Here is a 23,071-nt window from a genome sequence, read left to right as displayed (position 1 = left end):
AGATTTAGTGAGTGTTTTCTGTTTGGCCTGTATTTTTCTTGTTAATCTCCATCATAATGGAGTATTTCACTAGAACAGAAGGATTTAGGTGGTTAAAGTTTCCCACTTAAACCAAAAGTCTTATCCTTAAATTTATAAACTAATTGATCTTTTAAACCTATTTAATTACTTAAAGTAGTTAAATAGAAAGACAATAGTATGTCTTGAGCATTCTAACACACAGAATTTCCTTATGTACCAATGACACTTAGTTTACATAAAGAAGATGGATCCAGCTACCTGAAACAGAAAAAAGCTCTTCATACAAAGGACTTTGGAACTGTCTTGGCACAGCACATCCATGCCACAGGTGGAAGTGCCTTTCTTTTTTTTTTTTTTTTTTTTTTTTTCAGAAATAAATAAATACAACAGAATTTCCAGTTGTTAAAACTTTCGAGCTGCCTTAAGTAATTCTGTATTGCTAAACAAATTCAGTGCATTATTGATTAAATGAGTTACACGCTGTTATAATATTCTTGTATATGTGATGTAGATTTAAAAATAAGAAGTGAGGTATGCTGTGCTGGCATCTGGGAGGAGAAAAGGCATATGGCAAAATTTAGGAAAGATTGATTTGTCTGGGCAAAACATTGAACTCAATATGGGACTGTTTGGATGTTTTGTTAATTCTTTGAAGCAGATGCCTTAGTTATTTTAGAACGAACACTTTTCTGTCCAGGTCTTGGCCCTTCTCCTGTTTGCTTTCACTGCTGCTTGGGGTTTTTGTGAGCTAGAGATTTTGGACCTCTTGAAAAGGTCAGAGAAAGCTTGAATTTCTTCCCTGCGTCTCTGGCTGGTGTAGGGTTTCCTAGCTGCAGCCAGCAATATCAGGACTTTTGGACATTTTTTTACTTAAAAAATTGGCATGTTGGAGACTACTAGGAAGAAAGTTTCCTACTCATGTTTATAAAAACTTGAATTGGGCTCTACTGTCTTCAGGGGAGTTTATCATTACAAGAATCCTTGTTTCTACAGTGATGGGGGTAGGAAGGAGGGTAGCCTGCTGAAATTCAGAGTGATTTCATTGAGAAGCGTAACAGCTTGTTGGGTTGTATTTCTGGTAGTGCTGACTTTGGGCCGTGAGAGGGACAGAAATAGAAAGTAAGTCCTCAGTAGCCTGTGAGCACTCAAGGGCCCAGTTAGGCCCAGGTTTTGAGGTGCCTCTGGATCTGATTGCAGAGTGGCATGAAAAGAAGTCCAACAACGTGGAAAAAACAAGGCAATGTATCTTACACATCTTTTGCAAACCTTGATGAAAGCCCCCTTGAGAGGCATCTGAGAGATTTTTCCTGTTCTGAAACTTGAGTTCCTAGGAGAAGAATGGCTTTTTTACCTTCATTCTTCAGAAAATGTTAAGTTCTGATCCCCCTGAGTTGGAAAAAAAGTGACTTTGTTCAGATGTGACATCAAGGTTTGCTTTAGACTTGGACAGTGGCTAGAAAACCAGTAAGCTATGTTCTTCTTGTGCTAGTGTTTTGTATACGTATTTCTTAATATATTTTATAGGCTACATATTATATTTCATCAAGGTTCTTACTCTTTCTGTGGTGTGGAGTTAGGACATGAGATCTACAAGGAATTTTCAAGAGTATTCCTTCTATTGTATTCAAGAAAATCCAGCTAAGCAAAGTTATCAGCTTCCAAAATTCAAAACTCTTCTGTGGTTCTACTTGGTCCTTCCACTGCTGTGATGCAGGTGACAGCTCTTGCACAAAGGTAGAGGTCACTGTGCCTCTGGCAAGTAGGAACTGTAGTTTTGTCTGTAGAATGAAGAATTGTAATTCAGGAGAACAGGAGAAGGATTAATGGCCCTTCCTCCCCCTTTGTTATCTGGGGAACGACTAAGGGCTTAGTTCTGCCTTCACATATCCATCGCAGAGTCTCCCTGAAATTAGTGTAGTGGCTTTCAGAGTAGAACTACCAGTCAGTGTAAGATTAAGGGGCAAAATTAATATAAGCAAAGAACTGGATTACTTGTTACTAATTAAACAAACAAAACTACACTACAAAAGGGTGTTGTGGTGTTTCAGTATTGATCTCAGTAAAAGCGTGTGAATAGCAGCTGCAAAAGGGCATTGTTTTAATTGGAAAGTGGAAAACCCCCCTTGTATTAAAGATGACTGCTTTTACAAGGGCGCACTGGCAACCAGCAGAGATGGAAAAGTTTGGTCACCTTATTTAGGTACTGTGAGATTTGTAATGATTTGACAGCTTTGGGGAATAACTATCTGTTACAACAGCCTTTATCCTTTTTTGTTAGAAAAGCAACCTTCAGTAGTCATTAAGCAGCATAGGTTAGTTTATGTGGTCACTTTGGTATTTTACCTTTTAAAAAAATCTATGGGGTTTATAAATCTGATCATGCTGCTTGTATGTACTGTACTGTTTATGTTTACTAGACGGTTTGTTTATATCCAGGTTGACAGTGCTACTTGGTCATAGCAATGCTTAGTCAATCAAGAATGTTGCTCTGGGGAAAGTGGGAGCTGCCTTTTGGATTATAAAGTGAACCTCTCCCCCAGCAAATTGTGTCTTCAGGAAAAATTAATGTAGTCAAAGCATGAGTTTAGGTGTCTGGCAAACTTCTTAAACCCTAGACAGGCCTGGGAGAGATGCAAGATTTTTATAGCTCTGTGTTATTCAGGGAAGTAAGCAAACACCAGTAGGTACTTCAGGCCTACTCTTCTTCGGGAATGTATTACCCTCTTCACTCTTCCACCTTGTTGAAATAATACGTATTCCTGAGTTTGCAGAAAGGAGACATGCCTCAAAGGCAGTAGATGCAGGAAGTCCAGATGGTGGAGTGTGAATTTCTAGAAAAGACTAGAGTAAAGGCCACTTTCAGGCTATACTTAATCTAGCCAATAAAATTTTATGTTCACTTAATCTACACAGTATGTATTTCTGCAATAGAAGAATTGAAGAAAGTTGCTTTTGAATTACGCAGTCTGAAAGTGTTGATCTTTAAGGTGGAGGCTGTGTATGGTTTGAATTTTAATGTTCCTTTTCTTTCTCTCTTTCTAGCTGCAATGCATGCTCCTTTCTCTACAGGACTATAAGCTTTGAAATTCAGACAAGCAGAACTGAAAGATGCCATCTGAGAGGTGCCTGAGGTATAGTACTTGGTAGCATGTATGAAGTCATTGACATTTAGGATGATGTTTCCCGAAGCATCATTCAACAGATAGTAGAAAAGTGAAATTAATATTTTTGTTCATTAGTAGTTTGTACTGTCTAATACATATCCATGTTATAATCTGCTTCCTTTTTGCCACTTATCTCTAGCACAGAGAAGCATGCCTGGGATTGATCTGAGTCCCACAGTCTCTTCAGTTTGTCTCTTTTAAAGATAAACAATATGTTAACTTGTTTATGCCTTTGTCTGTAATTGGAATTTTTGGTTGTGGAAGCAACTGGCATTTTACATTCGTGTATTTGAATTGGTGGATGGTGATCATTTTTTTGTGTGTAGTGTTCCACTATCCAGGTCATATGTTACTCTTCCAAGTCTTTGAATTGGCTTCAAAACATTCTCCCCAAACTCATCTTCCTGCCTTCCAGAATCTCCTGTTCTGTCTCTTTTTTTCCCCTCTTATAGAGTCTTAATTGTCTGTATGTACTTGCCAGTCTAACCTTTCTCACTTGTTTGTATTGCCTATTGTTTCATCAGAGAATTTGATATTTATAATTTAATTAGTTTCTGGGAGAAATTCCAGGCAGAACACTCAGCAGAATTTGTTAATCTAGTTGCTTTTCTGCAGAACCTTGCACTGGTCTGGTATGCTGGTGGTTGTTCTGTTTTATAGAGTAGTTAACACTCATGGGGTGATCTGGGAGCTTGGAGATCTACCTGATAGTACTGGGCCATCATATCATTTCAGTTCTGGTCCCCTTTCCTGCCATGCTTCTGCAGCAGAAGAGAATTGGGACTTCCTTGCATTTTATAGCTGTTGAGCATATCAACTGACAGTATCGCTGCAAAGTGACCATATTATGTTTAATGAATCAGTGCTTTTTCATTCATAAATTCCAGTTAAATTGCCTTGCATATGTGTACATTCTTCATATGTTGTTAACACGAGGGTTACAGACAATCAATTTTTCACTTCGGTCATTGAATTGAAAAAAAGATTATGACAGAGCTCAGCTTAAAACTACAGATGCCTAATTTTATGTGTGTGTGTATAGATATATATTTATGTATATATAAAAAATTTCCCAACAAAAATTACCTTTGTGCCTTGTCCCTCTGATCTGTTTTCTGGTGAGTGAAATAGTCCTTGTCTTGTGCAAAAATCACTCTGTATGGTTGTGAGATAAGCAAGAGGACTGAAGGGCTTGGTTCACAGCATTGGGAGGGAGGCTAATAAAAGCAGAAATACAGAGAAACCATCTCCAGGTATAATTAACTTATTATAATTGCACAGGTTATCTTCCAATTTTTTAATGTTCTTAGTTTCCATAGGGAAACACCCCACCCCACCCCCCCACCCCCCAAAGCCCCGATGTTCTTTCAGGTTCTTAAGGGGAAACCAGGGTGAGCAGACTGTATCCTGCAGCTCTCCAGCAATTGGTAAAAAACCTGATGATGGTTAACATTTGATTTCAGATTCTTTATTTCTGTTGATGAAGGCTGGAGAAAAAATACGGTTTCATTAATTTGATTTTTTTTTTTTTTGAATACCGCGAGTTGAACCTGTTGCATTGCCTGCCAAAAATAATACATCTTGGTTTGATTTTGTCACTTTGCTATAGAAATTACAGAAGGGAAATAATTATTAGAAATAATTCCCTTATATTTTAAGAAGTTACATTTCTTGATAATTGTCACTTAAAATGTCAGTGGGGTTCCACAAGCACAACAGCCGAAGGAAAAATGATCATTTGAATGAATCATTTTGAAATGTATCCAGGGTATATCTATGTGTGAAACCTAAGCTGTTAGGGGATGAAATTCAGATATAGGTTATTCCTGTGTAACTCCACTTCAGCCATCCTTCTTCTAGAAGTAATGTCTTAGTTCTTGTCTTTTAAAAAGATTGGGTTAGATTAGAGCAAACGGTCTGCAAGGCAGGTCTGCATTAGTTTGCAGATGCCCAGGGTGCAGGAGTGGGAAAAGCAGTACAGAGAGTGTGTGTTGTTGGGAGACGAGAATATAGCGGCCACGTAGCTGATGTGTAGCATGGGAATGGAATGAATTACATGATTGTAGTGGAAAAATGATAGCTTATTTACCCCTTAATAAAAAAAACAACCTTCACTTTGATTTACTCAGGAATGAATGTAAATACACCTTCTGTAAAGTTCTAGATTCTCTGGCAATATAAATTGGTATAGTCTCACAGACTTCAAACAAACTGCATTGTTTAGTGCTAAAGGGGATTTGCAGATTTGTTTGATTTGTTTCTGTTTGCATCAATAGTTATATTGTCTCTTCCTTCTGCTGTAGAAAAGGAAGCTGCAATCAGACAGTCTTAGGCTGAATGACATGGAAATCCTGTATTCATACAAGGAGATATTAAGAGGTGATGGAAGGCCTCAGCGTTTTAAAAACAAGCAAATGTCCTCCCCCTGCCAATGTAACACAGACAAAAAAAAACCAGAACACTTTATAAATGTGAATGACCTGAAATGGTCTGAAAATCATCAGTAACGCAGTGTCAGACTTAAACAGGCCACCTGAGACCATGAGTCTTCATTCTTTTTAGCAGGACTAGTTACATACATACATACATGCTCCTTTCCACTTACGCGTCAGTTTGAGCCACGTAAAGTTTTTTATCACTCTGTTGACCTAGGCCCTTTTTTCTTCTGACTTAATTCTAAAATGATTCTGAATTAATCCTGCAAGTCCAGCTGACTTTCTGTGCAGCAAATGAAAATCAGAACAGTTGAGGTTCTTAAATTTGAGTATATAATCAGGTTTCATAACACTTCGCTATACTGAGCTTTTCTTGTGATTATTTTTGCCTGACAGGGTTCATGACTTCTTTTTTTTCTTTCCAAGAATTATCAAACAATCTTTTCTTAGAGAAAGCTCTTCTATATTTCTGACAGAATCTGCTTGTTTCTTGCATTTTTTTTTTTGACAAAATCTTTCCCCTTTCCCCTCTCAGTGTTCAGGAAATGCTGACAGGTCAGAGGCTTTGTCAGTCCAGCTCCCATAATGATGCTGTCCTGGCAGCCCTGAACCAACAAAGAAGTGATGGCATACTTTGCGATGTCACCCTTATTGCTGAAGAACAGAAATTCCACGCACATAAAGCAGTCCTGGCAGCCTGCAGTGACTACTTCAGAGTAAGTCCGAAGATTTTTTTTTTCTTTTTTTTCCTTATAATAATATTAAAAATTACCTTGGGGCAGTGGGCAGGCATGGTTATAGATATCATACTGAACAAGCTTTAAATTTGAGCTTATAGAAAGTTCAGGATTATTCCACATTCAGTAGAGTATAAAACTTTAAATGTCCACATACATGTCATAGGAAAGAAATGTTAAGAACATCATTATTTTTTTTATCATTATTTATGATTAGTCTTCCTTCCCTCCTCTCAACAGAGATAGGCAGTACACATCTTTCTATTACTTTTATGACCCAGTAAAGCCAGAAAGTGGAAGATTTTTTTGTAGAACCCAGATGTTTGAGACGGTTGTGATTAGAGCATGGAAGGATGGGGAGAGGGAATTTAAATATTAATAAATGCAAGTTAAATCAGCTTGAGAGTGGAATTTTGTAGTGATGTGAATGGTTACTCTCAAAGAGGAGGCCACAGTAATTTTTAAAGTATAATAAAACTTATTTTCAGAAGCAAGTACTTCTGGAATGTAAAGATTAAAATATTCCCTGGGAAATCTAATTTAAACACTCGGCATGGAAAACTAAATGCAGGTGCTAAAATTAGAGTAACTGAAAAATTGATTTTTCTGATAGGAAGAACATTCTTCATATGAAGCAATTCTGCTGACCTTCATTATAATGTACCTGTTCAAAACATTGGACTCTCTATAGCTGTTTAGTTGACTGGTGTTTTTAAGTGTGAATCATCTTGTTGTTATTCAGAGACTAAAGCTGAAATTAATTTAAAGGTCTGTTTTCTCTATCAAAGTAAGCTTATTTAATATTTTACCTACACTGTAGTTATACTACTACGAACTTCTCTGTGGTGACCTTCTTGTTATAATAGTGTATGGTAACTGTTCTATATCCTTAATTACCTGAGCAGAATTTTTATCTTCATGGAAACTCTCTCTCTCTTTTGGTTAGAATTGAGACTTAATTTATTCTATGTATTTAAGAAATATTGTTAACCTTGATGTTACTTTCACAGTGATGATGTTGAGCCAATTGATTGCTCATTTTTTTTAGTTTATCTGCATGCTTATGTGTTCTGCTACTGCAGTCTTTGTACTGCCATAGCTGCTAATGTTGTTTTGTCACAGTACCCTGGCCTGCTGCAACGCAGATTGCTTACCACTTTTTTTTTTTTCCTTTTACCCTGGTGCACGAAGAGGGATTTTGGAGCTCTCTAGCTCTAGCAAGTACTATATATATTCTTGCTGATCATAGAGATACTACAGGGCTGCTGTTCTGGTTTGATTGAAATATTTTAATAAGGGTGCCATATCATTACTCCGTACCCGTGACATATATTCCTTCCTGAGCTCATTGTACCCTGTGCATAGAAAGGTCATAGAGTGGGCAGCTGTACCCAGTGTTCAAGCAATGTGGTAGGAACAGCTTCTACCTTGGTCACGTCTGGATTGACCTTGAGATTTGGGGCACTGTGACTCACCCTGTTCTCTTATTTCCAGTTGAATTACTTGGTATTTGGTGGACAGTTACTGCAAATTAAAACCCTAATGCCCTATGGGAAAAAAAAAAAAAACAAAAAACAAAAAACAACAAGCGTTTTACAATAGATCAAATTGGTAATCGCTATTTAAATATTTTCTATTAAAAAAAATACTGGGACAATGATCTATTAGCATTCAGTAATTTGATCTGCCTCTAAAATTGTTATAATTGGGTAGGACATATTCTTCAGACTTTAGGTATCAGCTATAAATATGGGACATGTGCTTTCTGAAATCAGCCAAACAGTTTCTGTTATTAATGGACAATAAGTTTTGTTAGAAAATTGTGAAATGAGATTTATGTTCTGTATGAAGATGGCAAGAAAGGTACTATACACTATGTTCCTGATTCTAATAATTTAGAAAAAGCAAGAGTTGATTAAAAAATAATAATGCTTTGTATATAAACTAAGATTATTAATGTTTTTATATCTAGGGGGATTTTGCCTAATTTGAGCTACCCGAGTATTCATTTTCTAAGATTTAGGAGAATGACGCCAAGCTTCATTCAGAGTCAGTGAAGAGAAACAGGCATTTCCAGAGGATGATAAAGGAGGATAGAAGATTTATTTAGTATTAAATGAATGACCATCTGGAAGTGCCAGATCTCTCTCCCCTGGTCATAAAGACTAGGCTCGCGTGCTTCAAACTTAGCTGTTAATATTACATAAGATGATTTCTACCCTTAGTTTTTCCTAGATTTTCTTGGAGGAATTCTTGGATGAGCCTTGCATATTTTCTAACCCTGAAGTCATTTATGAAGAAGTCCTTTCCATGGGAAGCTTACCTTTCACTAATTTTTGTGAGATGTAAGCGCAGGACAACAGTGGACAGGATTCTGGGAACATCAGATATTGGAGTTGCCTTGAACAAAACTGAGATGACAACACTCTACATCAATGTGACACAAAGAACTTTCCTATTCTAGCTTCTAGTTTCTGTGCCTCATAGATTTGATTAATGTACCAGCCTACCTTCAGCTCTATCTGGAGAGGCTGTCATCCAATTTGTATGATCTCACTGATTACTCCAGAAATATGTTCAATTCTACACAGGGCTCTATCAGAATGAATTGGCATGATATTTTTGTTTGTTTGTTTTCGCTTTTTTGCTACTCTTGTAAAACAGCTTGTACAAGAGACTAGATATTTGCTTCCTGCAGAGTCCTTTTATGGTTTTCTACATGTTTAGGTGGAGATACTTCTGAAATGGAGGTGTTTTCTTGATGAGAATAACAAGTCAGCTGAGCAGCATATTTTTTTCAATTTGCCACTTATTTCTTTCTTTTACTGCAAAGAAAAATTTGTTAACATTTTAGAAGGATAACTTAATCTGTGTCATGTTACAGACTGAGGGAATCAGAACCATTTTATGTGGAAGAGTGGAGAAGGTCAAACAGAGGTTGCCTTATCAATTTTTCTTTGAGGTTATAGTCTGGAGTAAAATCTTCATTTGCTTTTCTAAGACAAGTCGGAGACCTGAGCTTCAGCAAAATACCGAGGGCCAGCCTTCTAGGGTAACAGCCTGCCATCCTTCTTCCAGTTGATATAGTTAGTCCTGTAGTTCCAGCTGTGCAGAAACATTGGAATTTAAATCCTAAGCATAGCACCTGATTTTGGAGTTTGTGCATCAAAATGTTCTGTTTTTTTCTTTAAGAAAAAAATCCCTTAGCAAATTGCATAGAAAGATTGCATTATAAATGCGGAGTTAAACTGCAAGATTTTACACTTGAAAAATAGGGTTTTCAATTTGTTTTCTGTTCAGGATCTCCTGGAGGACCTCTTCTTTCAAAATGAGCTAAGGAATACAGTAGTTAGCTCTATACCCTAAAAGACTCATATAAAGAATACTGAACATACGTATTTTTACAAATTCTTTTTAAAGTAACAGTTTTTAAGGCCAACTTTTCTATATGACATGCTGTAATTTGCTATTTGTCTCTTGTCTATTGCAGTGAGACAAGGCAGTTGAGTTAGGGAGTATGTGTGCATTGTGATAACTCTAGCAAGCTAAGTCATTTCCAATTAAAAGATTCTTTTTCTCTTTTCCCCTCTGGGAGCAAAATGAAATGTTACTGCATGACTTCATTAGTAGGCATTTACAGTGTTGGCAGGTGATTATATAACCTCAGGAATTTCTTGTAGAAAATACATTGGTTTTCCAGTCAGAGCAACTTCTTTCTTCCTTATTTTTCATTTGAGTGGGTTTATAGTCATAGGACTTTGATCTTTCACAAAAAGATGCAGATTTTCATGTTATCTGGATGAACAAAATTATATCAATTAACTAGAATAGATTTTAAAGTGTCAGTAGTATTCTAATTTTTTTTCCACAATGAGCATGTTCAATTCTTAGAAGAAACTTTCTTCTCTGAAATTAACTGGTAAATACTAATTTTGCATATAGACTTCGTACTTAAAACTGTCACAGTTGCTTCTTAAGCAGTTTTTTTGGGGTTCTTCTGTGCCATCCTTTCCTCAAGGTCAACAGATCATTTCTTCCTGTTGTGCACAACATTGCTGATTGTTTATATTTTGCAATATACTGCATTTTTTCTTGATAAGCTTAAATAATTAATTTTTATAAACAGATCCCTGAGTTATGGAAGACTGTAAGATGCAAATAGCTTTCAAGGTCCTGTTACGTGAATCATAGAGGTAAAAGCTTTCCCTAATATGTCTTAGGGATAGATCTAAGGACCCAGTTTTAAGAAATCAGGGTTACCTGCTGCTTCTGTGGTATATTTTGTTTTTCAGTGTTTTTCAGTATTTTACTACCGAGCAAATGGTATTTTCCTTGCTATTGTACCCTGGGCATGATGTTACTCAGAAATTGTCTTTCCAGATAAAACTTAAAAATGTTAGCTCTTTCCATTGGACCAAATGAACTCTATTCTTTTAGTAATATCTAGTCATTACTGAGACTTCTGTGCCAAAAGAGCCTTTTACCCTCACTTTTAGATTCCTTTATAGATTGAGAAATACTTCATCTTCTCACATGTCTAAACTTTTTCCTGGGATCATGATAATTTCATTTTCTCAGTTGGAAATTAAATTATATTTGAGAAACTACACTATTTCATCTGTATTAATTGCTTAATGCAGCTCTGTTAGATCTCAGTCATATAGATTCACTGTATCATCTAACATTGTTTCTAAACTAATGATTTTTTTTCATTTTCCCCAAGTACATAGAATCATTGCTTTGTTAAATGTTGTGTACACTTTTTTAAAAATACAATTTCTGCAGATTCTTCAACTCAAATCATTTGAAGCATATACTTCATAACGATATTACCTGCTTGTAATAATTACTAAAAGGTAACTTGAAGTGAATTCCCCTATGTCTGTTGTCTACCAGCAACTTGTACCCAAAAGTAGTGTTTTAATGAATTTGAAACCTGAAGTTCTAAGTTGCTCAAATCTTTGTGAACAAGATAACAAAAAGTAGGAAATGCAATTGAATAGCAGATTCCGCTTCAATCAATGGAACTGGTTGGCTCTGTTGTTCAATTGCATCTCCTTCTTGCATATAAGCTATTGTAAGTAGAATTCGCAAATGGAGTTCAATGTTTGGAATGGATTTTGGGTTTGTTGAGTTCTGAGCAACTCGGGCAAGTAAAGCAGTGCCAAATGCACTCTTAAACAATTTGTAAATATAAAGGCAACAGAAGTCTACTGTAGAGGAAAAGCCTCCAAAAGGAAATAATTATTGTAAATAAAACAATGTTACCCTCATTAATACTACTGAGACATATGTTTATATTTTTTCATTATGTAGTACATATTGTTGATTGCCACTAGAATGTGTGAGTAACCCACAGTTGTCTTTTATTGGACTCCTCGGTACAGAAGAGAGACAGACATACTGGAGAGAGTCCAGCAAAGGGCCACAAAGATGATTATGGGACTGGAGCTTCTCTCCTGTGAGGAAAGCCTGAGAGAGCTGGGATTGTTCAGCCTTGAGCAAAGAAGGCTCAGGGGGATCTTCTCCATGTATATAAATACCTGAAGGGAGGGTGCAAAGAGGACAGGGACAGGCTCTTTGTGGTGATGTCCAGTGACAGGACAAGGGGCAGTGGGCACAAACAGAAGAACTGGAGGTTTCCTTTGAATGTCAGAAAACACTTTTTTTTTCCCCTGTGAGTGCAACTGAGCCCTGGCGTGGGTTGCCTGGGGAAGCTGTGGAGTCTCCATCCATGGAGATATTCAGAAGTGGTCTAGACATGGTCCTGGGCTCTGCTTGAGCAGGGCATTGGACAAGATGACCTTCAGAGGTCCCTTCCAGCCTCAACTGTTTTATGATTCATAGTGGAAGGAAAACGATAAAGACAGTATTCCTAAAACTTTTCAGTTAAACTGAAGTTTTGCCTTTTGTTAAGGATCTAAAACTGTAGGTGTAACTGGTGTGGTATGGATATGTACTGTAGCTGAAATAACTGTGTCTCCCCTTTCCCCATCCTTATTCTTTTTGTGAAGCCTACCATTTTAGGATTGGCTAAGGACTTGGAAGTGCAAAAATCTGGTAGACTCACACTATTTTTCACCAGCTCCTGAACATGTATCTAGTACAGACTTGTTTGGGACACTACAGGCTGAAATCCATCATTATTTTAAGTGTAGTGGGATAATACTGTTGGAATAGTATGTGTTGCATCTAGACTACACAGACTACCATAGTGGATTTGGGAAAATCTGTGTACTGCTTGTAAGGATTCAAGAAAGAGGGTCAAGAAAAGCAAGCTTGTTTGTGAACCTGACTCTAGTACAAAGATCCTCCTCTAGTGCTCCAGCTGGTAAGCTAGGCTGTTAATTGTTCGGAAGCAGTCATACCTATCCATATACGTCTTGGGGCTAGAGAAGGGCTGCAGATGGAACTACTTATCTTTTGGAAATCTGACAATCCATGGTATACTAACAGATCAACTACAGGATGCAGTTATACAATTGTAGAAATGTCAGATGAACATCCCAGAGGCTGCAAGCCGTGCACCCTGTTATGATTCCTTGCATCCTTTCCGTCTTATCTTTGTTCTCACTGATTATAACTTATGTGAAAACTGAAACATTTTCCATGAAATACCAAGCCATATTTCTGCTGCCATCATGATTTATGCACAACGAGTAATATCACAGCTATGTGGCATCTCTCATTTGTTTACGCATCCTTGCCATCTTCTTACTCTTAACATTCTTCCCCATGGGCTGAGAAACCTCAAGACTTTTGACCAGTTCATTTCTTGTCTTTGACATACTAATTCATATTGTCCTGTGCCATTCTCCGTTATCAACGCCCTAACTCAGCAATTCCAAATCTCCCTACAAACTTCAGAACAGGATATATTATTCTCATTGACTGTCACAGCAGCTGTTTTCTCCACCCTACTTAACTCTCTTTTTAAACTCTCTTGGGTTTTTTGTTTGGTTTTTTTTTTTTGGTATACATTCTTCCTATGTAAGAATACTAACTGCAAACTTGGGAAGGAATATAGTCTTAATAGTGGTTCCAGGTTTGCGATTATTGACCTCATAATGTTCACTACCACACAGTGATGCTATAAGAAATCTAAGGACTATTTCAGCATACTGTCTAACTGTTTAGCACTATATTTTAATTCTTCTACAGACTGAATCTGTCAAATGTGGCCCAATACACATGGTTCTGAGTGATGCCAACAATGAAGAAGATATTTGAAGATTCATAGTAGTGTCTGGTGATGTGAACATGTTACTTATATGCTGCCTATTGAGAAATGAGAACTTGGTGCTGCTTGCTTCTCATTAGAAAAAAAAAACTTGCCTAAAATAAGAGGAGGCCTGAAAAAAAATTTTTTTGAAAAGTTGTACTCTTGGCATAATATAAAGGTTTAAATACAAAGTAGAATTTTGTTACTAATTATTCAGTATTCCAGTTAGAGTTGAGTATCAAGAAAACAGTGCATTCCTTCACTACTTAAAATATTGTTTGATATAGGCATTGCAAACAGTTTTTCTAAGTTTAATCAAATCTCTACAAGTAAGGCGGCATGGGCAGGGGTGGGGTTGTGTAATATTTATCTGAACAAACTTTTTTTACTTCAGAAGTATACACAAAAAAGGTTTGTAAATGTTTTAAAGCTTTCTAAATAAATATTTTAATATTCTTTCAAAGTGGACAAAGTAAGAGAGTGATCTGGGTTATATTACTTTGTTCTTTGCTCATCCTTATCTCTGCAATTAATGGGTTTTTGTTTTGTGAGGCTCTGAAGCAATTTTCTTTTGCTGCAGACAGAATTCCCACAGCTCAGCAATGTGGGTGCTATCAAAAACATTTACAAGAATCTTCTCTTTTTTGAATTCAATTTTCAAATTCCCAACAGTTGTCATGCTGTCAGAGTAAGTATGTTTCTGTTGCAGTTCTCATAGTATGTGAGTGAATTAATTGCAATTCTGCCCCTGCTGGTGGTAGACAATATGGTGTCTTATTCTCAGAGTTATCCTCCTGGTTATCTTTTTTCTTTTTCTTTTTTTGAAGTCCGTATGTGGTAACTAAATGCACCATGAGTAAGTATTGCAGAATCAACTCTGCCGATACTGAGACAGGCCATAGGAGACTGTGGCTCGTTGTCTGGAATTAAATCAATGTTATAACAACATATGATGTTTGGTTACTAATCAGTTGATGCGTTTTCTCAGTTTAAAAGCAGGACGGAAAGGAGTCATTGCAGCCGTGTTGCTGTAATTGCCAATTTTCTTTATCATCTTTGCCTGTTCCAGGCTACCTCAGTTCAATTTTGCAGTGCCGCTATAGCAAGCGTTCTGAAGCTGGGCTGGGCTCAGTTGCAATTTCTCTGTTGCTAGGTGTCTGCCCATGGAACACCAAGTTATTGGGGCGGGCCTGTGGTAGAGAAGTGTTTCTTGCCCGTTTCCTTCTCAGTCTCTATAGTCTGGTGAAGAAGTCTTATATTTTAGAACATTGTAGACACTCTTCTATATTTTGCAGTCTCCATTAGTGTCTTCCTACACAACCTCAAGAGAAATTAAAGCTATTATTCTGTGGGTGTAGTGAAGCTGAAAACACCCAAGTGAATTATTTGGGCAGCGTGTTACTTTTAGCTTCAGTGACTAGGACCCACGTACTTCTTATGTTATTAAAAGGTATCCAAAGAAAGAGGCAAGACTGCTGAAGAGCTAAAGACATCATCCATATGTTGCACCTGTGTTAGGATGTTCTAACGCTATTGAAAAGCTGTTTTTCTTTTGGATGCTCCCTCAAGATTTCTTCCATTCCCTGTCCTTTTCATAAGGAGAAGCCCATCACAGTGCACATACTTTTACCTTTTGTGTTGCACCTCGTTCTTGTTGGACGTTTTAGAGGAAATACCTTTCTTTAAACAAATTCTTCAATTGTTTTGTTACCACCAGTGCCGTTTTTTTGACACCCTGTTAACAACTTCATTTTAGTAGACTGAAATGTGATATCGGCTAATTGAGTTCACGTCACGGTAGGCCTTCATCTAGTAGAAGGTTGGATTTAAGCAGTGGAACCTCTACATTTGACTGTCCTGAGCAGCTTTGTAAAATGCTGCTGCTTGCTTATCTTTGGCAGGAGTTAATCTGCCTAAGTCAACTGTTCTCAAACTTAGACATCTAAAACTCTTACTGCATGACCTAATGTGCAAGTGACAAATGAATTATACTGCCTCTCGATCTACTGCTTAATAGTAATGCCTCAGAAGAGGGAGATGCCCTTAACAGCATTGGGTGAGAAACTAGGAATGGCCGCACTGTGTTGGATCATTGGCTACTTGCTTTAGCAGTAGCTGTTTGTGATGCCTGGAGAAAAAGAGTAACTCCAGGCTAAGTGTATATGGTGTGTCCCTGAGGATTTCCCAGCTGTTTTCAGCTCGGGGGTATTTCCTGAGCAGGGTGTGATTCCTGTCTGTTCAGCAATCCTAAATAGATCTCTCATCCAAGCTTTTATCCTCTTTCCCATTGAGCCTGTGTTACATTTCTGATCCACTGCGTTCTCTATCAAGGTGTCACACTGCCTGTTGCGTCAAGAACTACTCTTTTTTAGTTTTGAGTCTGATTTCCACCAGTTTGACTTAATTCCTTCTAGTTCTTCTATTGGAAAATATCGTGAACCATGAGTTCCTAGGTATTCTTCTCATGACTCAATCATCTCTTTTTTCCAGGTTGGAAATTTCTGTCTTATTCAGATACTACTGAAATGGAAGCTATTTCATATGCTTGATGAAGCTTTTTGCCCTTCTCTGAAGCTTTTACAGCTCTAGTATATCTTTTGTGAGATGAGAGTAAGAGAATTGCATGCAGCAGTAGATAAAGCATAGATTTCTGAATGGGTATAGGGTTGATTCATGTTTTGTTCTATCTTGCCTAACAATTTCTATGCTTTAGTTACTTTTTTTTTTTTTACTGTTGCTGAGCACTGGGATGACTTTTCCATGAAACTGTCATATGCTAATTTTATAGCTGCTATTTAATAAACTGACCACTCGTCTCATACAATCTTTTTACAGTTTATCACATTTTGCCCGTGTCCTTACTACCTTGAATAGCTTTGCCTCAGTGGACTTTCTAGCTGCACCTTTTCCAGATCTTCTCTGGGTATGTTAGACAGCCCAGACTGAGGTGTTCCACTGGCATCATCATTCCCGGTGAAAACTGGCCTGCTCTTTTCTTGTTCACTGTTTTATGTATTCAGTCACTTATCCAGACAAAGATCTCTCCTTTTTTCTCTCTTGCATAGTTTGCCTTCAAAGCCTTTTGTCAAAAGCTTTTTGTGAATCCACTTTGTGGAAAAGTAATGGTTAGAGCCCAGCATAACATACTCTTCACCAGTAAGCTGCAGCTACTACTTTTGTGTGTATAAAAGCAATTTTACATTTGTGTGTATGCATGCAAAAGCCTAATTACCAATTACCATCTCCTTAGACATGTGGAACATTCTCAAGTACTGACGAAATAACCTGGCCTTCCAAGGTCATAGGGTACTAGCTATACAAATAGGAAAAAATGTACACAAATCCCATTTGAAATCAAAATTACTGAATAATAGGACACCTTATGAAATGTCCATCTGTGTTTTTAGAATCTCTCATACATGGCACTTGAGGATCTACATTGCTGGAGTTATATTTCAACCAAGGAGTAGGTGTCAAGCCTATAGAATTTATGGGAATAATTAAGTTGATGTCATCATGGTCTGTTAGTTTGGAGGGGGTTTGTTTGTTGGAGGTGAAGGAACAGCCAAAGGATTAATGAGCACGGTCAAATGTAAACTACTAAAAATAAAATGAAGAGATGATTTTGTAGAGGCATTTGTTCTAGAGGAGATAGCTGATGGAGGGCAGAGCTCAGCTGATGATGAAAGCTACTGTGACAAATGACTGCAATATTAACACAAGCTTGGTTAGTCAAGTCATTCTTCTTTTATTTAGCAAATTGTTAGTGTTTAATTACTTTTGTAGGTTTTGTCAGTAAAAGGATGTGGAAAACCAAAGAAAAATGGTCAGTGAGCTGGTTTATTCTTTGACCTTTGTATAAAGTAATTTAATAAATATGTTAGTGGGAATTAAGGGTACTACTTTAGCGAAAGTATGCTATAATCTTAATGGAAAGCAGAACTTATAATCATAGTGGAAAACAGGATTGGTTTGAAAGATATGAAGGGTATCTAGTTCAAATGCCCATAAAATGGGCAAGATATGAAAGGTAACCTGTACAAACCTTCATAAAATGAACCATATTGAATTTCAACATTAAGCTTCTCACATAATGAGTATGCTTTTGCAGTTATGCTGCAGAATAGAAGAGAAATTGTTGTAGTTTACTATTGGTTGGAACATCTGGATGTCAGTGTCTAATGACATTTACATCACATTATAAATGGCTTCTTAAGAAGCTAATTATAATAATAACTAAGATTATGTTACTCCAGTTCTATTATATTAAGCCTGGCTGTACAACTATTTATTTATAGTCTGTATGCACTGAGGTGGGAAACCTGTCTTGATGGTACTGTATGAAGTACGCTTTTAAAAATAAGCCCCTTAAAGGTGTCAAAGTTTTCATCGTGGTTTTTCCTGCAAAAAGAAATCACAGGAAGCTTTGCCTCCTTGAATGAAATGTATTGTGGTGGTTAAAGTGGTAGTTCAGGAGCTAACTGACTCTCATTCCAGTTTTATTTTGGGCTTGCTTTTGATATCACTTGCTAAAATCATCAAAGGACATGAACAATAGACTTATGTATTCACTGGGAAGCATTAAACCAATTTAAGCCAAAATTTGCAAATGTGACTCATACTTTTCTGTGCTTGACTGGAGATGCTGGAAAAAAATCTGGTTTTAGTTATGCTGTTCCCTTTATATTTCAAAAGGCAGGCCTGCTTAAGAGCGACTGTCGTTAGGACAGACTGTACCTTACTGCAGATTTATGCAGTGCTTTGCATGGCACTGTCCTTACAATTCAGTTTTCTTGCTTCTGCCACAACGAGAACAATAATTTTGATATTCAGGACCACCTGTGATTCATTTATTTTGACATATTGGAACTAATGAGGTTGCTGTAGCTGTAGTAGTTTGCTGTTAATTTTTTTTTTTTAATCCTGATATGGGGTTGCACATGGAAATTGTAGCATTACTTTGTTTCTACAGCACAGCTTGGACTACTTTTGGATATAGGTCTCTTTAGTGATAATGCAGCAGCTGGTCAGGAGTAGTATGCTACAATCTGTCCTTTTTCCTTGTGTCTTAAATCATGTTTGTGCATCTAAGCATAAATTTGAGGAAGACACCTAATACTGACTATTAAACTCTGACTATCAAAACATGAATTAAGTTTGATGCAGGTTCAACCAAGAATGTAACAAATGCTTATATTGTTTTTTTATTTTGGCTGGGATTGAAGACCCTGTGCCTTGTTGCAACCAAGAAAATTACTTTGTTCTTGCTGGGTTACACACAAAAAATGCGCACTATACACACAGGAAAAAATATCACATCCTTAGGTCCTCTGAGCAGTAGAGTAGCCCTTTACTTCAGTTTTCATTACTGATTTATAAAGATACTAAGAAAGCGATATCTTTTTGTATTAACAGTGCAATGCAGTAAATGCATATATCATTGATTTGGTAAGCTCTTGGGGACTGTGTAATCATGTATCACTGTGACACTGTGATGTCCTAACAGGTTCGATGGAATTTGCTTTGCTAACACTAAGTGAGACTTCAGTACTATGCCTAAAATTGTATATTTTGCTGCTTAGTTTTTCTTTCTTTTCATTTCTTTTAGCTGTATATTCCCTTAAACTATGAATGATAGCTGACCTTTTCATTTTACAGGATTCATTTAGTTGCATGGCAAATGCTTAAAAACCAATATTTAGGTAGATTTCATTGAGCAGATGAATTACTGCAGGCTTAGTTATCACTGATTGACATTATGTGACATTTTCTTTGGGAATTTATATAGAACTTTTTCAGAAGAACCATGTAATGAGCCTCTTAATCATATTTCATGCAGTTGGTATTGATGGATATGTTTTTCAGTTGCAAGAGACTCCAGAGGACATGACTGATGATTGATGTAGGATAGACGGGCTTAAATTGGGAGGAAAACAAAGCAAGATGTAACATGCTAGTTATGAGAAGAACAAGCCATGTTTTTACATGCAGTAAGGAAACATTCACATATTAAATTGGTTATTTGGATAAGTATATGTTACATATCTAGAATGTAGATGACACTTGATGTGGACATTGTCATCTGTCAAAGTAGTATTTTGACTCCTGTTAATACATCCTGAATATTTTACTTTTGTTGTGATAGGTGAAAACAGCAAAGAAGAAGTAACGTTGGTTATGTAATGAAAAATTAGAACATGGAAGTTAAGAACATCTAAAGGTTAATTCAAGAGTACTACAACAAAGGGCATTAAATAGATTATGATTTATTTATTTAGTATTACTCTTACAAGAACGATGAGCTGCTATTTTTAGCACAAACTACAAAGGAGAATGTTTTGGCCTCAAAGAGTTTGTAGTCCAAATAGATAAGATAGAAGTTTGAGTGACCTATATACAGATAGGCTTAGGCCCCAAATCAGAAAGAATGCACAATGGAGCTGTTCCATTGATGCAGTAAGATTTCTCACAGGCTTAAAATCACATGTGCAATAAAAAAATCTCGAGGTATCACATCATAACTGAGTTCCCTGAGCAGTGTAGGAAATTGATCCAAGATCTCTGAACTGTTAGTTTACTTTCTTCATAGCTTTTCTGATGCATGAGATGAGAAGTACAATCAATTTCCTGTAAAGAGAAAGATGTGAAACAGGTGAATATAGAAGTAAATGCATATACTGTGGGAAGGGAATTTGAATAAAACATGCACTTAATAAAGATGCCTATCTATTTTAAAATAATTTAAAAAAAAAAAACCTCAAAGAATATTGTGGAATTGGGGAGGCAGAAATTTAAGATGACAATTCTGCTCTTTTAAACAGTAAAACAGTGCTAAGTAATGTTACTTTAAAAATTTAATGCAAGAAGATAAATAGCTAAGGAAAACCTTGGTAATTTCATTAATCAGTTCTTTACAGAAGCACAGAATGGTGGGAGTTGGAAAGGACCTCTGGAGATCATCTAGTCCAACTCCCACAGGAGTCACACAGGTCACACAGGAATATGTCCAGACAGGTTTTGAATATCTCCAGAGAAGGAGACTCCTCAGCCCCTCTGGGCAGCCTGTTCCAGTGCTCTGCCACCCTCAGAGTAAAGAAGCTTTTCCTCATGTTCAGGTGGAACTTCCTGTGCTCCACTGAGAACTTCCTGGGCACCACTGAGAAGAGCCTGGCCCCATCCTCTTGACACTCGCCCTTTAGATATTTATAAGCATTGGTAAGATCCCCTCTCAGTCTTCTCCAGGCTAATGAGCCCCAGGTCTCTCAGCCTTTCTTCATATGAGAGATGCTCCAGCCCCCTAATCATCTTTGTAGCCCTCTGCTGGACTCTCTCCAGTAGCTCCCTGTCTCTTTACCAATTATTTTGCTAGATAGACTGAACAGATGTTCACTCACTTTCAAAATTGTTGTGGGTTTTTTTTTCTTGTATATATTGGTTTTTGTCATCTTCAGACATGTTTCTGAATTGAGTGGAAGAAAGTTAGTTAAATAGTTAATGTGACTACCAAATGAGTTGTTTGGTGCACTTTAATTTTTTCCTATAGACCTCAGCCTCAGTCATAAGAGGCTGGGTGGGATGGCATACTTAAGGTTTAATTTATGGTAAGACTGATAAGAATTTTTTCCTGTGACATATGACTAGAGTGCTTACAATATAGTTGATAATTAATAGGAAAAGTAGGAGTGAGTTTTTAACACACAGCTCTATACTGACTTAGGGATGAGAAAGCTCGTGTGCATTGAGCTTAACTCACTGGCGGTTCATCCTGACTTCCTGAGTGTTCGTCTTTTTGAGTGTGGTGCAATGAAAGGAACTACAAGAATCCTGGTTCACTCTGTGCCAACTTTCCACTCTCCCTGTCTGGTGGTGATTGTGAGGAAGTGCAGCAAATGCTTATGTTTTACAGTAGAGAATGTGTCATATTTCTGGACAGCCACATGAAGGTAAAGGCAGGCTCTTGCACATCAGTTGCAAAAGCTTTCAACTGCCAGTTAGTCAAGGATGAAAGGTGACAGAGTAAGCCGAGTGGGAGATGGACTGAGTCGAGATATTTGCATTGTGTTGTGCAAAACAAGCCTGGCCTTGCTGAAACCATGTGAACATCATATGAATGGCGCTTTTAATGGAAAGGATTCTGAAGTATCCCAGGACTTTATTATTGTGCTTGCTATCTACTGTTAAGTCTGTGGTCGAATAAGAATTTGTGTAGGTCAGAGCTATGCATTGGTGAGGAGGTCCAAATGTTTGTTTTGTGGTGTAGTGGACTTAGAACTAGGGCTGCTGGTAGTTAATCAAAACAATATTTGAGAACACAGAGGGAGGAAATTTGGAAATGTTGCTCTTTGGGTTCCTGTAGATTGCTGTAGTAAGCTCAGCTTACTTTCCGGTTCTTAAAAGCTTAGATTTCTTTTGAAAGTTGCATTTAGAGTTGAACCAAAGAAAAATGGATAATGATAAATGTCTCTTCACAGTCTTACTGAGGGAACTTTGAGATATTTTAGAGGTAATTGCTATGTGCTGGAACTATGTACTTTACTCCTAGAAGAGCCAGGGTATTTCTTGAAGGCAGTAATTTAAATGGTCATTTGCTCGTGTCCCATTTGGAACATATCAGAAAAGTTGGTTAGGAGCTGATATAGCTGAAGTAAGGGATGAGTATGAGGTCAACACAGGCAAGCTGAAGGTTTTTTGTGTGGATTCAGCCTGTCATAACTGGCAATCTGTAACTTTAAGACCCGCTTCTAAGGCTTTTAAACTGGAAATGACTTTACATGGGTTCAGAGATGTGAAAGAAAACTTTAGTTCTTATATATAGTAATTTGTCACAGAAAACAAACTTACAGGTGCAAACATTTCTCAGTTTATTATTGTTGTCATTGTTTGTAGCTTTCATTCCATAAATAATAATCTTCAAAAGTTCTGTTCTGAAATGAATACACTGAAAGGACACAATTTGCTCTTATCTCTTCAACATTCACTCTTCAGTTCAGTCAACCCTTTACTCTTAAGTTTTCACCTATCTTGGGCACCTAGGCTAAGCTAAGTGTTTAGGCTTCTTCTACAGTTAGAGTAGAAAAGAGTTTTCATCCCACTAAGCTCTGTAAATTGTCTAAGCATTCCTATTTCTATCCTATTTCTATCGACCTAGAAAACACTTTTACTAACTTTTGTTATACAGCTACCTAACTTCATATACTGTTATTACAGGCCCTGATGACAATTTTTTCTCATCTTTCTCTTGACTTTCCAGGTATTTTGCCAATTTCCTTTCTATCTAGTATCTGTCCAATATATGATGATATTGCTCACTTAACGACTTTATGAATTTCCTTTAAACAGCTCTTAAACAGGTTTTATGCAGATTTAAATTAGAATCCAGTGATTACCTCAGTGTTCAATTTTTTTTTTTTTTTTTTTTTTTTAACATCCCAGCAGAAAGCTTATAAAAGCTCAATAATAATAATTCCAGTTTGTTTCCCCAGGTCATAGCAG

The 23,071-nt window shown here is 37.0% G+C and overlaps 1 protein-coding gene across 8 annotated transcripts in view; it reads left to right on the top strand.

Annotated features, from left to right (window-relative positions):
• Positions 1-3,129: 3,129 nt before the first annotated feature.
• KLHL32 (kelch like family member 32) overlaps positions 3,130-23,071 on the top strand; it is a 97,652-nt gene continuing 77,710 nt past the window's right edge. For 7 of the 8 annotated variants that reach the window (XM_086461358.1, XM_086461357.1, XM_086461356.1 and 4 more), the window contains exons 1-2: positions 3,130-3,152; positions 6,156-6,336. In XM_086461358.1, the coding sequence (XP_086317484.1) occupies positions 3,130-3,152; positions 6,156-6,336 (204 nt within the window). Of the gene's footprint in view, positions 3,153-6,131; positions 6,337-23,071 lie in introns of all 8 variants that reach the window. The other variant, XM_086461354.1, reaches the window with a different exon arrangement.

This window comes from Leptosomus discolor, chromosome 2, assembly GCF_034619465.1.
Source record: "Leptosomus discolor isolate bLepDis1 chromosome 2, bLepDis1.hap2, whole genome shotgun sequence".
Lineage (NCBI taxonomy): Eukaryota > Metazoa > Chordata > Aves > Leptosomiformes > Leptosomidae > Leptosomus > Leptosomus discolor.
This window is presented reverse-complemented; position numbering and strand designations above follow the sequence as displayed.